This window comes from Zalophus californianus, chromosome X, assembly GCF_009762305.2.
Source record: "Zalophus californianus isolate mZalCal1 chromosome X, mZalCal1.pri.v2, whole genome shotgun sequence".
Lineage (NCBI taxonomy): Eukaryota > Metazoa > Chordata > Mammalia > Carnivora > Otariidae > Zalophus > Zalophus californianus.
In genome coordinates, this window is record NC_045612.1 from 27,561,792 (window position 1) to 27,580,119 (window position 18,328).

At 41.6% G+C, this 18,328-nt stretch overlaps 1 protein-coding gene across 6 annotated transcripts in view; it reads right to left on the reverse strand.

Moving 5' to 3' along the window:
• Positions 1–18,328, reverse strand: part of GRIA3 (glutamate ionotropic receptor AMPA type subunit 3) — a 279,988-nt gene that overhangs the window by 132,779 nt on the left and 128,881 nt on the right. For all 6 annotated transcript variants that reach the window (XR_003522558.2, XM_027607886.2, XM_027607887.2 and 3 more), the window contains one exon: positions 13,866–14,053. Coding sequence is in view for 5 of the 6 variants with exons in the window: in XM_027607886.2 (XP_027463687.1) it covers positions 13,866–14,053 (188 nt within the window). In the remaining variant the exon portion in view is untranslated. The remainder of the gene's footprint in view (positions 1–13,865; positions 14,054–18,328) is intronic.

Consider the following 18,328-nt stretch of genomic DNA (forward strand, 5'->3'; position numbering starts at 1 on the left):
ATAAGGTGTGTTTCTTTCCTTAGTGCCTTTGAGAAAACTGCAACAAAGCAGTCTGTCAGGCAACAATTGATTTTATATTGGCTAGGGAAGGGGGAAGAGGAGCAATTTATTGAGTAGGAGGTTCTCAAGTGAAGCACATGCAGTAGTTTGAAATAGGTCAAGAGAAGTGAAAAGGACTCTCAGAGCTGTTGAGGACATAGCAGCGAAGGAACCTAAGAATGGCCTTTAAGAAGCTTTTGATAGTACCGTCTTTGACTGTCGAGTCTCCTGATTCAGTGTCCCCGGATATTCATCTCTTAATCTAAGACACAGTGTTACTGAGGTCCCACTCTATTTTGGTTCTTCCCTCTTATTTACCTCTGTGTGCATGCATATGTGTGTGTGTGTGTGTGTGTGTGTGTGTGTGTGTGTGTGTGTGTGTGTGTGTGTGTCTTTTAGATAGCATCGTTTCAAGGTTCTGATTTGCAAATCAGTTCACCCAGTTCTGTGTCCCCATTCTTAAGATCGGCAGGCACATTTTCTGGCAATGCTGAACTTTGAAAGAGATGGCACCCTTCCTGCCCCTGTCCCCAATAATGATCCACTTACACCTAGAGCTAGAATTTCCCACTGTTGGGGCAATTAAAGGCATGAAAACAATCGAAGTGAAACCATGGAAGTTTGAGTACAATACCCATGTTTAGGACAGACCTATTTGGTCCACAAAACCATAATCAAAGCCCCTGGCACGCCCTTGGTAGCACTCACAAATCTAGATGTTTAAGGTGACTCCCTCACTTCAGTCTCCCTCTCTTGAGACCCGCCTCAGATTAGAGAAGCAGCTTAAATGCTTTTTGAGTTCTCAGGCTCAGGGACCACACGTTCCTTTCCTTGTTCATTTTCTCCTCCTTAAGAAATGAGGTACAGTGACTCTAATTATAATGCTTGCTATGCTTGATATGTGTAGACTTGCCCTCTCTGAGGATCTTAGAATACTTTAGAGAAATTGTCTGATTCATCTTAACGTCATCCTAGTCAGGCAGGGAAGGCTTCTTATATTTTATGGCTGAAGTCGCTAAGATGATGAAAGGTGAGGTGGCTGTACAAGGTCACACGGTGATCTTGAGATAGAGCTCAGCCAGCATTTGGGTCTTTGGCCTAGCGCTGGATTACTTCAGAAGATATTTGTCAACTGCTATTCTTTTCCCAAGTAGGGTGTTGGGGACTCATGTGTATTTGGGAGGCTCTTTGGTAGCTACATTCATCTTAAAAGGTTGGAGAGAGAAGAGTGGTGCCTGGCTACTTCTTTCTTCCACTTACCTCCACCTTCTGGTGACATGACAGTAATCATCACCAATCTCCCCAAGCCCTGGTCCTGGCCTGTTGAATGGTGCCCCTTACTTGGCACTTTGTTATAACCTCTGGGCAGAGACAGATGTGGACTGAGGGAAGGTTGCCCCAACAGACATGAGATTTGATCGGAACGGCCAGTGGGGTGGTTGGTAACAAACTGACCAAGGGCTCTTTCCCACACTCTGTCTCATCAAAGTCCAGACCTTGGCACGGATCAATTAATTGCCATTGGCCTTCAGTGTTAGGGCAGTAAAGAACGTGAGTTTGCATCTTTTATTTTATTTTTTATCACTGCACTTATTTTGCTTGGTGTCTCTCTGTGGGAAATCCCAGAAATCTAAATTATTTTAAACATAAGGGTCCTGTGGCAATGGGAGCAATAATTAGCTTTTGCATTGCTGTCGTAAACTGTGGCTCTTCCAGCCCTTATGAAACTGTTTGTTACAGCATCTGTTAGAATCTAGGACAAGGCTGCTGTAATCATGCAGCTGTGTGATGAACCTTCTAATTGCTACATTTTTGTTGCTCTTAATCTGGGGAAATTTCCTAATAAGGCAAGATGATGATTCTAAAAAATTCATTAATGTTTACAAGGCAGTTATTCTGACGCATAGGACTTAGTCAACCTCTCAGTGCCTGTAAAGCCTTACCTGGCACATTCACAATGTAAGCCATACAAAGGAACAGGTTATCAGGGTATTTTCCTCCCATGCTAACTGAAAATGTACTCATTGCCTGTGGAGGGATGAAACAGCTATGCATGGTCAATGTTTCCTTTCTATTTTTTTTTTTTTAAAGACCTGCAGTCTCACTTGATAAAGTGATGGGATCAACTCAAAACAAAGGAAGATATTTGTATTAGTTTTATTTTTGCATTTGAATTGGTTCGTATCTTTAGAATTTTGGAATAAGGTACCAGCCTTAATCCTAGAATATTGGTATTACTAGATGGGAGAGAAGGTCTTTTGATTGAATAAATCTTTACTGCAATCTATTCTACATTGCTATGTGTGAAGGGCGCCTGAGCAGGAGTATGACAGTGGATAAGGATATAATGGGGAACTTATGATAGGCTTGTGATGAACAAACAAACCACAGTTAATCAGAAGCCAACTACCAGAAATTCCTGATAGGAATTTCCCCCAGTCATTTTCCAGATATTATAAGGACTGATGTGATATTTCCATATACATATGTGCACAGCTTTCATCAACCAGAAAATCCTGTTAATGGGGGACATTTGTTATTCTGTACTCTAAGGAGAGAGGTAAATGATAAATTTCCAGGCTGTGTCCTGGCCTTGGAGCACAGCATCTCAATTCCCCCCTCCATCTGTGTCTCCAAGGCTAAGTGAAGCTCACTGATATTGAGGCTTGCAAGATTCACAGTTAGCAAAGAAACATTCCGTGAGGGTCACCAGCCTGGCAATCTGAGGAAGCAGGAAAGTTGACTTACACAGTTTTAGATACTTATACTCTGCCTTCCAGAACGATTGTATTGCCTTATCACCCCTACTACCATAGCATGAAAGACATGGCCTCCCCCCTGCCCATGTCTAGAACCACGTATGGTAACATAGGTTGGGACTCAATATTTCTCGAATTGCCTACCTTGTTTTTCACAGCTCTGGGAATCACAGCCTGTTGGAACTGGAAGGGACCATCATATAGAACACAGTCATTATACAGTTTAGGAAATGGAGGCACAGAGGGATTAAGTGACTTGTTGGGAGTCCTACAGCCTGGGGCTAGAACCCAGGTCTGTCTCCAGGCCTCTGTCCTCTGCTTTATAAAAACTCCAAGATGCCTCCAGTAATCCCAAGGACTGTCACGAGGTTCCCTAATGAAAACTAATTTGAAATTGTGTTGATTTTTTTAAATAAAACCCCCAAACCTCATAGGAAATAATCAAGCAAATAATTAGGTACCACAGTTTTTTAAAATAAGGGGAGGGAACTGTTGGTTGAGCAAGAGCTGTTCCTTTTTGAGACCAAAGCTTCTATCATCTGAAATAAACAAGTGTCTTGCTGTTTCAAAGTAATGATCTTGAATGAGTTTCTTGTCTTTATTTTCCCAGAGGGGATTTGTTTCTAAATAGTCACAAAGTCAGTCTAGCCAGTCTAGTGTGAAGTATGACCAGAGAATCAGACCATCTTTTTTAATAAGCCGAAGACAAAATCTCTAAATATAGAACACTGGTGTCTGCTACTAACTCTTAGGATAAATATCTTTGCATTTTAGGGAACAAGTTTGTTTAAGGCTGCCAGTGAGTGTTGAAATCACCTAACATGCAGAAGCCTTTTACTGCAAGTAAAAGTGTGTGGCTCTGCCCATTCACGTAGGGCCTGGGAGGCCGGATGTTAGGCTGGATTTAAGAGAAACAATGTCAGCAGTGAGCATTTTAAGAAATCCAACCATAGGTTCTGCTTTCTGGGACACTGTTTTGCAATTTTGTGGTGCACTTTTGCTTCAAAATATTTATTAGGGTAGTCCAATATATGTTGAGTAATAGCTTTAAATCACCCTGTCAATAAGGTAAGAAATAGAGACCACGGGCCATCATGATTGGTGAAGTAATGAGAAAGGTCCCTGAAAAGGATGTATGAGGCAGCCAATTTCATTTCAGGGAGAAAACTGGAATGGTTGGAGGTGGGAAAAGAAAGGGAACATCTCGTAAGATACGGTAAGAAATGAAGGAAGGCCAATGGGTGTGCTTGGCTATGTATTACATGTAGGTCTGGAAGTATGACCGTTAGGAGATTGCGGAGCAGGGAAAAGCAAAGAGGAACGGGGTCTCCTTTTTTATATAAGGGCCTTACCATGTTCCTGGGGGAAGAGGATAGAGAAGCAAAGGTCTTGGAAACACTTTGACTTTACATTCTATGATGAATAAACTCATATGCAAAAATCAGCTGTGGGGCTTTTCTAATTCCTTTTATTCTACCAGCACATATGTACTTTGTCTTTATTATATTAGTTTACATTTGTTGAGATATGCTGCTCTCTCATTTGATTTACATTGCTAGGGGCTGTTACAAATTTTAAAAAGGAAAGAAAGAGAACTTTTGTTTCTTCCAGTAGTGCCTAGGATAGTACTCTAATATAAGCCCTTGTGTGAGGTTAGCCTCAGAACAGTTGATTGGCCCTTGTCTTGGAAGTGTTCCCTGTAAATTACAATGCCTGTTCCAGAGGTCTGATCCCTTTGCCTTCCTTCTTCTTCCTGCGTTATCTCATAATTACTCAGTGATTTCTTAGATAGGGAAGCAATTATTTATCCATTCCAAGAGATCCCATTCTGTGTGGCCCTTGTTTCTCTATCATCTCTATCATGGGGGTATGGCCTCAGATCACCCTTAGAAATCCAGGTAAATAACACCAGCCAAATCTCTTAATGTGTCTTTTTGTTTAAAGATTCTGAAAGACTTCTCATTTAGTCCACCTGTAGACACAAGCTGGTAAATAAATAGCACCTTGCTTTGGTTCAAGGGGTCTCCAGTGTCGCTGTACTATCTCCTATCTAGTACCAGCCCATCATATAATCTGAATGTCATGGAGGACATAGACCTAAGTGTGAAGTATAGAACCACTACCACGTGGGGGTAGAAGAATGTTTAGCTTTCAGCTTGTAACGATGCCTCTGAAAGCAGGTCTCTAGAAGAACTATGGAATTCTAAGCATAGAGAATCTTTCTTAGACAAATTCTAGTGTTGAAAAGGAATTGACCAGGGGCACCTGGGTGGCTCAGTTGGTTAAGCATCCGACTCTTGATTTCGGCTCAGGTCATGATCTCCCGGTTGTGAGATGGAGCCCCGCATCAGGCTCCGTGCTCAGCACGAAGTCTGCTTGAGATTCTTTCTCTCTCTCTGCCTCTGCCCCTCCCCCCACTCATGCTCTCCCCCTTTCTCTCAAAATAAATAAATAAAATCTTAAAAAAAAAAAAGAAAGGAACTGACCATAGTGCTTGAGGGTGTGTTGTGGCAGTGGGCATGGAAAGGAGGAGAAAATTGAGTAATTTATTTCCCTATCATGGCCCCTCCAGACCCATAATTTATCCTAACTGTGTCCCCTGACCATCTTCTCCTTTGGACTTTGGATAGGGTAAAAAGGAATACCTATGGAATAAAGCGAAAGATATGAGAGTATCAGAAAGATTCTCTGGAGTAGCCTATACCCACCCCTGAGAGATAAAAGTAGGATAAAAATCTTCCAAGAGTGATGGGCATATCACTCTCTATCCCAGTTCTGCCAGATACTTGATTAACTTTCCATAGCATCTAAGCTAGTGAGGAAGGGATGCTATTACTGTGAAAAAGCACCCTCCCTAACCTGCCTCACCAAACAAATACCATGATAGGTGACTGGGAGAGCTACATTTACACGGAATGAGCCTAGAGTGTTCAGAAAAACCTACTCTTCGGGAATAAACTGGACATTTTGACAGGGGCAGTTAGGTTTTTAGGTATTAAAGATAGAGGTGAATAGGAGCAGGCTCACCCCTAACGTTTCTGGAAACCAGGGCAGGAATACAAATGGAGGACCACATACCACATACCCTATGTTTAAATGTTAAAATGTCCAAAAACAAGGTATGCCTTGGCCTGCCCGTGTATCTACCTGTCAACCCAAATAAAGAGGTAAACTGAGGCGAGCTCGAATGACCAGAAATTTAGTTTGTGCAGGAATAGCAGAGGAAGTGCAATTCCAGGAAATGCAAACTGTAGCAAGCTCCAGGCGAGTCTGTCTAGGGTGTGGGGTGGGCAGTATTTCTGGGCAAGGAATGCAAAGAGTGGGGAAGTCTGGTCAGCATCCCAGCAATAAGTTCACTGGCTTGAGGATGAACAGAAATTCTTGATGGATGTTCATTGGTCAGGAGAGAGGTTCTGGTTTTCCATGAAGTCAGGCATTTATGGGAAATCAGTCCTCTCAGTTCTGAAGTTTCATTTTCCTGAAGGCGCATGCATGAGAGTCTCCATTTCAGATCCTCTAGTTCCATTTTAGATTGAAATCCTTTCACATGCCCAAAGCTCTGCAGGCCATGCCCTTGAACTAGATCAGGATGCTCAAAGACTCAGGCTCTCTCCCAGGCCTGTGAGGTCCCCACACGCGGCTGGGGCAAGGCAGGGTGGGGTGGAAGCTGAGCCCCAGGGGCCCAGAACTCCTGCCTGGTGACTTGGACCCACCTGAAGCCAGGATGGGGTAGAGCTGTCAAGTTCTCCAAGAAGCCAAGGACAGCAGGTGGCCAGCCCCAAGGCTCACTTTTCTGACTTGGAGTTGCCAAGCAATTCTACATGTCTTCCAAAACCACATTATTCAAGTAGTACAGAGGGAGGGAGCACAGTTATCTGCAGAAACCCATCTGCCAAGTTTCTTCACTTAGGCTGATCTGGGGCGGCCAATTGTAAACAAAATTAGTCATTTTTCTCTTGTTTCCTATGGCATAAGTTGTCAGTTTCTCCTTCACTGCCCCTGCCCTTGCCCCACTCCCCCTTAATCCCATGTGCCCTTGGGCTCTGATCTGGGGAGCCCAGTTTGGCTTATGTGTCCCACTTCCTTGTTCCCCTGATGTTCAACCAGCTGCTAACTGTTCAAAAACTCTCAAGACCAGAAAGGCAAAAAAACCCATCTCTGTGTTTTAGTGTTTGCAGTATGAGGAGCCCTCTAAAGCATGGAGCTCAAGGCAGTGGCTCCTCTCACCTGGGTTTAAGGGTGATATTGGGTGGGTGTGAGGAACGTGCCCCTTGGAGGCCTGCTGCTCAAATCTAGCAGTCCAGAAAAGCTCAACACCCACCCCAAACACTTATCCTGTGGGCATTTGTGCTTTCCCAGAATGAGTCCTATTTTATGCTTGGTTTTCTAGGGGTTAATGAAGGGAAGAGGAGTTGTGCCTTCCAGACTTTTTCAGTTACATTCAGGTAACTAGCAAGAGAATGAGGAAATGGGCAACATCTAGAGCAGTTGGGGGTAAGAGAATGGAGATTGTGGTTCTTTACCTGAGAAGAACTGCACACAGATAAGAATGCTAGTTGTACTTATATATCACTCTGATAAAGTACCTCTCACAATTTATTCCTACCCTTGTGGGGCCCATTGCAGAAGATTGTTTTGGTGCCATAAGTAAATGAACTTGTTCATCATAAATGAGCTTTTCACCAAAGGGTGGGTTTAAGGAGCATATTTTCAATTCCTTGTGTTAATGGAATATGGATCCTCGTCAAGTGGAGAAAATATCTGTGAAATGCTTGTTGTTTATCAACGCTTGTTGTAAACAAAGCTGTTCTAGGCCTCATCAGGATGCTTATCTCTTATAACCTCGGGTTGAACCTACTCTGCTTGCAAACCTCAGTCAGACCCAAGGCTGATGAGTGCAGTGAGTCACAGCATTTGGAGTCAGACCCCCTGGATTCAAATTCTGGCTCCACCAGTCATTAGCTGTATGACTTCTATGTCTCAGTTTCCGCATCTATAAAATGGAGATACTATTCCCATCTACCTTATAGGGCTAACACGGGGATTAATTCACAGGAGATATATAAACACACATAACCACATGCATTGATTAAAGTGGTATCTGGAACTTTGTAACCATCTAATACCTATTTGTTATTAAAAATGCCCAGTTGTCATAGATGGCTCAAGGTTTTAATGCTTTTAATTATTTTAATTGATGCTGAAAAATCTAGTTAATTCTCAGATAGTCCTTGAGCTTATCAATCACTGTGTGTGACCCAGTGTTACATTGGAGAGAAAAATAGGGAGGTCGCCTAACATGCTAAACTCATATTAGTGAAACCTGAGGCTAGTTCAGGTCTTAAACCCTGCTCTTATGTGAAGACCTTAGATTGAACTGATATCTTGGAAAATCCACAAAGACACTGTTCTGGAGCAACAGTCCCTCAATAACTAATTTTCACAAGCACAAAAACTTCCCCCTCATGGACAAATAGCTACGGTTACTGGTTCCTGAGTGCCTACTGGGTGCCAAACACTGTGCCAGGTGCTCTCCACAGATCTTGCGTGATCCTCACAGCACACGAGCATCACATGAAAGGAAGGGAGTGGAATGGTCTTTCAAGATGAGAAAGTTGAGCCTCAAAGAAATTAAGTCACTTTTTCAAAGTCATGCAAAAGAGAAGTAATAGAGCTAAGATTTGAAGTCATGTCTCTTTGATTCCCAGGCTGGTGTTTATTCAACTGTACCACAAACAAAATCTTCCAAGAAGAAGGGATGCTAACACAACCTGTCTCATGGACTGGTAAGTCAGCTAAATGTTCTATAAGGAACGTTGAAAGTAAGGGCTAGAGCAAAGGGGGAGCAAACAGAGGGGAGGAACTGGATGGTACCACTCTGTGTTGAGTGGAGAGTGAGGCCAGGAGCAGGCATAAGCCTACATAACATTTTTAATTCACTTGATCTAGGTCTAGCCATTGGCAACAGTGCTCTAGTGACCCCAATTGCTACACACACTTTGGAGTGAGCACTGTCTCTTTTGTATGATAGCCTCATACTTTAGAAGGGCCCCTAATAGTGTTCATCTTGCTTAAATTGTTACCTTTAGAGACCTGACTTACTAACTTGGATGTTTCATTCTTAAAATGACTGTCTTTGAAGTGACAAGAGTTCTCAAATGAAAGGAGCCTGAAGGATTGACCTGCTTCAGGATTCTGTCCTTAAGAAGTGTTCCTTTCACATCATCCACAATGAGGTGATTTTAGCCTGAAATATTTCCAGGGGAAATCATATATTCTGTATTTTTCCTGAGAGTAGCACATTGCCACATGTTGGTTTGGGCCCCACCAAGTTTGCATATGCCATAATTCAAACAGGGGCTATGCTGAGATTTCCCTTTGAATTATCTGTGAAAAAAATAAAAACACGGTAAAGCCCGAAGGGAGATGTTTAGATGTCTTTAAAGAGACAAGCTTTTAGATATCCAATGGAGAGGCAACTTAAGAAATACCCTTATCTGTTCATTAAAATAAATCTTCTATAAGGATATTTACTTGTCAACAAACAGGATTAACTCAGAATATTTGTCTATTCTTGAAAACAGTCTTAAAACTATTCTAGATTTAACTTTTCACTACTCCGGAATGGCCTCACCTCCACATAGCCTCAACTGGTGACCTTTTACTTTCTTCCAGTTTCCTCTCCCCTTGTAATGAGTCCTTTCAAATGCCTACTCTCTAGTCCTAGTTAGGCTCATTTGCTCCGGTCCCGTCCTCAGGCAGGCAGAGTGGGTTGGCCAGTGCCTTCGTTATGATACCTCTTTATACTTGAGGATGGTGATAAAACTGCCTCTTGGTTCTCTTTCACCAGCCTAAACAACCCCAACCCCATGTAGTCTTTCCTCATAGGGCCCGTTTTCTAATGCTTTAATCATTTTTTGCTGCTCTTCTCTGGATCTTCTCCAATTGCTTTGCAAGTGTTTTACAACATAATCTGATGAGCAAGCCTAATCTAGGATTTGGCTTTCACTAAATATCTAATAAATTACTTCGAAATTAAGGAAGGTGGGTCAGTGTAGGGGCAAGAGCGCTGGACTAGGAGTCAGAAGACCTGAGTTTGTCCCTGCTTTGCCACTTACTAAGATTGAGCGGAGCACCACATTTGGACAAATCATCGGAGTGTCTCTAAGTGTCCATTTAATCATCTGTTAATTTGGGATAAACCCATAGTGAGGCTCAAATGAGATAATGTATGCGAAAACACGTCATTTAGCACCAAAGCACTACCCAAACACTATGTGTCAGACATCTTCTAAAAGCTTTGCCTATATTAGGTCATTGACGGACAGTTACCATCCCCATTTTACAACCAGGAAACGGGGGCACAGAGAGTTGAGTAACTTGCCCCAGGTCACACAGCTAGTGACAGAATCCACACCGACTGGCTCCAAAGTCCAGGTTCTGAAACTACGCTCTGCTGCCTCTCCAAATAAATTTTAAATGTCCAACAGAGCCATATCACGTTATGGGGCCTGACTTTCAAAAGCAGTCCACAGATATATGCTACGGGGATGGAGGATCTATTCTGTCATGAATAGGTAAGTCCACGAGTGGCAACCTTTTCAAAAGTGAATGTTTAGATTGGTCATTGCATGAAGGCAGCTGTCCACCAATGGGAGGGCCTCATGAACAGAATACAGTAATAGGAATGCTGTATCAGGTCGGGTCAGTGGTTCATTCAGCCTAGTACACCTAAATCTTCCTATACAAAGTGCTCTTCATTTTTAGATTAAAAATCTACAGTTTCTAAATATTCTCTGTGAACCTGACCATCTTTCATGGTTTCTGTCATCTGTCTCACTCTTTTTTCTATGTTAATTCTTAGAGCTGTAAGTTTGGGAATGCTTTCCTTAGCATTGAACTGTTAAAGAGAGATATTAGTACCTCCTTTCAGTCTTTTTTTTCTGCTCTAGTCCGAGAGTTGGAAAGAGTTCAAAAAAGAGCTTTGGAGAGAGATGTTAGAAGAATTCGTATTTACCCTCTAAGTGTTTGAACATTTGCAGGGAAATTAGAACCTATATCAGGAAATGGGGAGGTTATGCTATATAACACTGTAATGAAGACCTGTTTATATTTTAAAAATTGCACCATATTGATGTCTTTTCATTCACACCCATGGGATATAGAGTACAATATGAACTTTATGCCAAAATCAAATCTTCAGGGAATAGCGTTATAATGGTGTAACAGGCTCTTCTACCCCAGACAGTGGCATGAAGTATCATTTTGTGGGAGACTATAGAGGTTTCTTTTTATGAAAAAAACTCAATCAAAGTTGAAAACACCTTTGGAGGATAGGGGCATCTTTTATAAGAACATGATACTGTTTGAATTATAAATGCCATCATTCTAACCAGGATCTGTATAGTGAATTAGGATAAATTTGTCAAAAGAATGGTTAGGAACCAACGGGAAAAGTGACATCTCTGTATCTTAGCATTCAATTCATTTTTTTCAAATGTTTCCTCTAAAGAAACAGCATGTTGAATTTGTTGCTTAATTTAAATAATTCGTTTAATGAGAAATCTATTTTTATATAAAAAATAAATTATGGCAAATTCATGATATCATCAGAATAGGTTTGAGCAGAGAGCCACCATCTTAAACCTTTAGAAAATGTGTGCTTTAATAATCTTATCATGTGGCTGCAGGCACTTTTTTGCCTCTCCATGGAAGCATTGCAAAATCACAGCAAAACTTACTGAAAATGTGCTGGTTCAATATTCATTCATTCATCCGTCCATCCATTCATCCACCCATCCGTCGAACACTACGTGCCAGGTACTCTGTTGGACACTGGAGATATAACCGTGAACAAGACAAACGTGGCCCCTACCTCATAGTACTTATGGGCTAGGAGAAATTCCTTAAATGGCAGAGTAAACAGTCATGAGTTGGTAGTTCTATAACAATTCTTTGAAAGAGGGAAAAAAATAAGTGAAATGAACTCTTTAGCCTTACCTGGATGTTGCTAAAATTTTTCTTTGAACAATGTTCCCTGAAAAATTGTATGTAGGGGCACCTGGGTGGCTCAGTTGTTAAGTGTCTGCCTTCGGCTCAGGTCATGATCCCAGGGTCCTGGGATCAAGTCCCACATCGGGCTGCCCACTCCGCGGGAAGCCTGCTTCTCCCTCTCCCACTCCCACTGCTTGTGTTCCTGCTCTCACTATGTCTCTCTCTGTCAAATAAATAAATAAAATTAAAAAAATGAAAAATTGTATGTATTTTGAGGGATACTGTGAATGTACATATAGAAGAAAGGAAGATAGAAAGTGATACATGAAAAGAGAGAATGGGGCTTTTGAATAATGTTAGTTTAGTTTTCCTGAAAGCGTTAGGTAATAATGGCTATTTTTTTTTCTATAGCAGTTTATGTCTCTCGGAGCAATTATACCAACCATGTGAGATAGAGCAAGTTTTATTTTCCCCATGATGTAGATGAGAAAACTGAAGCATAGGTATTTTAATTGCCCAAGACCCCGTAGCTACATAAAATTCAGAGCTCTACCCACTGCGTTTTCTATTACATTATGCTGACAAATCCCAGCCTCCAGTGTAAGACCCTATAAAACCCAGACGACTTAACCAAATGTGACATATTCAAGAAGCCAAAGTTCCTGATGACAGAAGAAGGAAAACAAAGTACAACAAGGAGGACGTTCCTGCACTTTAGGCTATTAAGTAGGTCACCCACTAAAAGGCTATTTTGGTATACAATTTTAGAGGGCATGTAGTACATACACCAGAATCACTGACCTGATTCTTCACTTTCAGGATCTAAGAAAATCAAAGGTTTTTTTTTTTTTTTTTTTTTTTTTAGAAGGGAGGGGTGAATCATTTGGGTAGTTCAAGAGAATGTTAGTTGGGAAATTTGATTTAGCCACAGGCTATGCTCTAGATTTCCTGTGAGATGTGATTCTCTAGAGGTGATGCCTTTCTCAGCAAGGGGACTGCTTTGTATCTCCACGATGCAGGCTCAGCGATTTCTCTCTTCCTTCCTCTCTTTTTTTGTCCCTCCCTTCTCCCCTCCTCTTCCCTATTTTTTTTTTTTTTTGCATTCCCTTCTTATGGGGGTATATCTGACAAATTGTTAATATTTAATTTGCTATAAAAACAGCTCTCCCAGGCAATGGCTGCTCACTATAATTTCAATCTCCAAAGCTGTTTTGGCCCCCAGGTACGCTGGGATCGAATTAGAATGGAAATGTTTCCCCTACAGTTTTGTTTATGGCAGCATAGGCACTCTGTTATTAACTGGAAAATTGAGATTTCTAAGGAAAATAATAAACTTTCACTGCATTTCAATTTGACTCTTTACTCCAAACAGAGTATCCATCTGGCTTAGGGTGAAACATTTCTTCTAATATTTTTTAGTCTTAAATTTAAATATCCGAGCTTAGGAACGAATACATTTGGGCCCATTGAATTGTATTTTTCCTCCAGTCTAATTCTTTTTCAATTTGTTCACATTTTAAAAGCCATAAACACTTTTTTTCCTTGTATGCCATTGTACTTACGAAAGGGTCTAAATTACGTATACACATTCTCTCTGTCTCTCTCTGGAACCGGAGGGCTGTTCTGCAAAAATATCCACAAATTCGAACCTAGGGAAGATTGCCTTGACACTCTGCAAGTACGCCCCTGACACAAAACCCTTCCCTTCTGCCCTGCCTCATCCCTTGTCTGGTCGGTGCTGGGAGAAAGGTATGGAAAAAGAAGGGGATTACTTTGAAGCAATCAGTGATCTATGAAACGGAGGTGGGGAAGGGTGTGTTTATCTGATAGGTAGCATTAAATTGCAGAGACTTCCAGATTAATCATGGTATGCAATTTTCAACAGCTTAGATTGTGTTTTCTTTTCTTTTTTTTTTTCCTGCAGCCACTGGGGAAGAAAAAAGATTAGAGAGACTCTCAAAAACTGTTGGCCCATCTAGTCTGTTGGCTACTTAATTTATTAGCAGATATGGGAGCTGCCTGAGGTTGATGATTTAACGTGTTGGCTGGGGCTGGAATAAATCTCAAACGTACCTGTTCCAAAATTGTGTTAATCCTTTCGACTTCGCAGTCAATCAGGTATCGCTTTTCCTGCCTCCTGTCCATTTCTTCAATGATGCGTCGGAATTCTTGGACGTCTTTTATGTTTCCCACAGACCTGGCTGTCACTTGCCAGTTGTTTTGCACTGCTGCTTCCATAATTGCTTGGAGAATGGAAAATCCTGGAAGAAGGAAGAACAGCGACGATGAGGTTTTTCTTTTTAAACTCTTCCTGTAGGTATTAAAGGTTCTACTGCATTTTTATTACAGTCTGTTGGGTCCCTTTGAATCTTATCCACTGTGGAAAGCAGGCTTACTCATGACCCCAGACTTAACCATCCAGATAGTCATCATCTCTATCTTTAATTTTTTTAAGATTTTATTTATTTTATTTATTTATTTGAGAAAGGGAGGAGGGGCAGAGGGAGAGGGAGAAGCAGACTTCCCACTGAGCAGGGAGCCCGATGCGGGGCTCGATCCCAGGACCCTGGAATCATGACCTGAGCCCAAGGCAGACGCTTAACCGACCGAGCCACCCAGGCGCCCTCTATCTTGCTTTAAAGGAAGATTCTACAAACCAGGCTGGCTGGGTGTTTAATAAAGCCCAGACGCAAGCAATCACAGCTGAATTATAGTACCTAACCGTTTTGATTGACGTGCATTATCAAAACATCTATGGAATGAATGCCAAAGCTTTTTCCTTGTTTCTGGCCTCAGTGTTTCCTATTGGAGCTCACGTCTTTCATCTTCCACTAAACATTCTTTGGAACGAGACATAGTGTCAGTAGAGATAGAACCTTATAACATGAGTGATTCTTACATGGATATGACTACCCAACAAGATAAATTACGTCTCCCAAGTAAAAGAACTAAGAAAACCTGACAAAGACAGTTTCTAACAAAGATATCATACTGGTCCTTTGATCCCATCATTATGAAAAAGTTCAATCATGTTAAGTCTTCCTCAGTTCTTCCCCTTTTAAAATTAAATTTACCAGGGATTCTTGGTTCCTTTTTAGTTAATTTACATCTGACAACTATTAGCTACTAACGCCCTGGATCTATGCTGAATGGGAAAGATGGAAAAGATGTGATACTTGAGTTCTGCGTAACCCTTTTGGAGGTGGGGTTTGAGAAGTTGGGAAGAGCAGTATATCTTAAAGTATGAGCCACAGAATAGTACAGGGTTTTCTATGTACTGGTCTTTTCAAGTACTTACGTCTCTAATATTATATCATGTCTATATTTTTGCTTCTGGTGGGAATCCGTAATCTGAGTATAATTTCATCAAGTACGGACATCATTTTATTGGGATCCAGTCAAAAGCAGCTCCCTTCTTCCCATAAATTTAAATTGTTTTCCATTTATATTTAGGCAATAACTAATGGAAATGGGTAATGGGAATGATTTGCAAAGCCAGAATGATCTGTGGCATGACCGTTTGGCCACTGGAGCAGTAGAGGACGGAGGAAGATCGCGGTGCCCTTTGAACACATTCCAGGACCCGTCCTGTAGTGTAAGCAAGCTATGGTTGGGAATCTTCATCACTGCACTATAGAAAATGTATTGACATTTAGAGAGCACGTGTCAGGGAGATGGCAGCAGTGACTCAGCCGGCCGTTATGACTCCTTTGTGTGCTGGGTGTATGCAGGAAGAAGATCACAAATGAGACCCAAGCACTTGGTAATTTCCAAATGAGCAATTTCAGCATAGGAGCTCAAAATTACAGATCAGAGTAAATTACCATTGCTTTAAATGTTAATTCTTACTCTTTTTAAACCAACCACGCATATTTATTTCTCAGATTTACATTTTCGTGTGGATTTTCTGTGTGCTCTCTGCTTCAGTGGGAGTTGAGGGCACACGGTGGGCCAAAGCACGGGATTAAGAAATAAACAGGAAGAAGGAGATTAAAGTATTTGAAAACCTTTCTTAAGCAGTGTACAATAAGGTCTCATTATTTTGAATCCTACTAATTAAGAATTTATGAAATTCAGCAAGGACTAGTTTGAATTTTACTTCTGTACTATTTATGAAGAATGTATTATTGGCTGAATAATAATGGAAAGGAAATGACATCGGGGAGGCTCTGATATGTTTAAAAGACCCTTTAACAAAAGACAAGTTTTTTTTGTGTATTGAGTCAAAATCTACTTTTTTTGAAAATGATTTTATCTATTTGAGAGAGAGAGAGAGAGAGAGCAAGAGAGAACACGAGCAGAGAGGAGAGGGAGAAGCAGGCTCCCTGCTAAGCTAGGAGCCCGATGCGGGACTTGATCCCAAGACCCCAGGATCATGACCTGAGCCGAAGGCAGATGCTTAAACGACTGAGCCACTCAGCCGCCCCATCAAAATCTACATTCTTATCATTTCTATTTGCTAGTCCTATTCCACCACTTGGGGTGACGGGCAAGTTTAATCTCTTTTCTGTATGACAGTCCACATTTTTTAATGACAGTTAACATATCTCCCCTTATTTTTCTTTTCTTCAGACTAAAGATGTCCCAATACTACAACAGTTACTTTTATAACATGATGATAATTTCCTTCACTGTTCTGTCTCTCTCTTATGGATATTTGTCAATATTTTATTGACCTGGATAAATCAGATGTGATCTGACCAGTGCGGATGACAATGGGATTATTGCCTGCTTTGATTTGGGCTGTTATTTTGGCAGCCTAGGGTTGCTAATATTTTTATTTATTTATTTAAAAAGATTTTTTAAGGATTTTATTTATTTATTTGAGAGAGAGAGCAGCCAGAGAGCACAAGCAGGGGGAGTGGGAGAGGGAGAAGCAGGCTCCCCGCTGAGCAGGGAGCCCGATGTGGGACTCGATCCCAGGACCCTGCGATCATGACGTGAGCTGAAGGCAGATGCTCAACCGACTGAGCCAGCCAGGTGCCCCAGGACTGCTAATATTTTTAAATCGCCACATTATGCTGTTAATTGACACCACGCTTGGATTCACCTAAAGCACGCTTGGATTCAACTAAAGCATGTCGGTTCCTTCCATAAAAGCTTTGCTATGTAACGACTTACTATCCACGTATCAAAATTTGTTCCATTCCAACCTGCTTCTGTCTCCCTTTCTTTAATCGCTCACCCCGTACCAGTCTGTACTTCTCCCCCATTTTTATATTCGCTCAAATCTGGAAGATGGTTTTGCACAATAATCTAGTACTCTCATTGTTACCTGCTCAAGGCAACTATACCTGATGTGTCTCTTTTTCTGCTACCTATAGACCTTTGTGGATGACTCTCCTCCCCCATAAAGCTTCCCTAAATGACCTCTCATTCATTTCTCCAGAGACGAGTAGACTTAAATGCAAGGGAAATCAGTTCCAAGCAATAAAGAAGCTGGTTGGAAGAACTATATGACAGGCGTTTAAAAATTCCAAATAAAACTGGATAAATAAATTCTAGTAGAGACACTTGGAATGCTATGCTGCTGTAAAAAAGATGGCCCAATCTCTAGATAATAGAAGAAAGGACTTCTGCCAAAATCTTACGGAGAAAAGAAGCTGAGAATAGCACTTACACTATAATTCTATTTTTGTAAAGAAAAGCCCCACCTGTTTGTTTATGTGTCGAAAGAATGCAAAGGAGTTGGTAGTGGTTATCTCTGAGGTTTAGGTAAATTACCAAGAACTTCTACTTGCACCACCCCTTATTTATGGAATGTTGGACTATTTTACGAGAAGCAGGTATTATCTTCTGTAAGTACAAAAACAATAAAGATGAAAAAATATGACTCATGCTGGCCTCTCCAAGCGTAAGCTCCTGGAAGACACAGGTGACAGGTGAGCGCAGCTCTGTGTTCTGTCCGCGGCCACCAATGAGCGGCCTCTTAATAAACACCGATTTTATAGATCTTTGTGTACTTTTGGTCTTTGAATCATATGAGTGTCTAACCTATTCAAAAATTGAGAAAGCCCCTGATTTTTTAATGAGCTGGCGTCTGGGGCCTCCTGGGCGATGAGCCTTGCTTATAAGTCAGCACTGTGGCTTCAGAGGGCGGGGTCTTCCACTTGCAGAGTCTCCGGGTGGCTGCCGGAGCACGTGGCTGCGTACTTGACAGCCCTGGCGGCCATGATCACCTCAATTTAGTACATATCCATGAGTAACCCCCCCAAGCTCTTATTTGTTTTTGTACCTAATTTATTATGGTTTGACTGTTCCCCGTTGCAGCTGCCCGAAGAAAATAAATAACGAGTTTGGGGGGGGGGGGAGAGAAAAGTTTGTCTCTGGAGGCAGAGCCAAGGCAGGCGTTGGTGCTGTAGGAAGTGAGGTGCTTAACAAAGCCCTGGCTTTGTAAAAATAAGCCTGCTGTTTTAGCAGCTTTAGAATTGTCCTCCACTCTGTGTGAGCTTTAGCATGCCCAACGGAAAGCTACTTCCGTTTGAGCAGCAAATTCTCTCATCTTGATTCCAGACCACTGTTGCTGTCCACCTTCA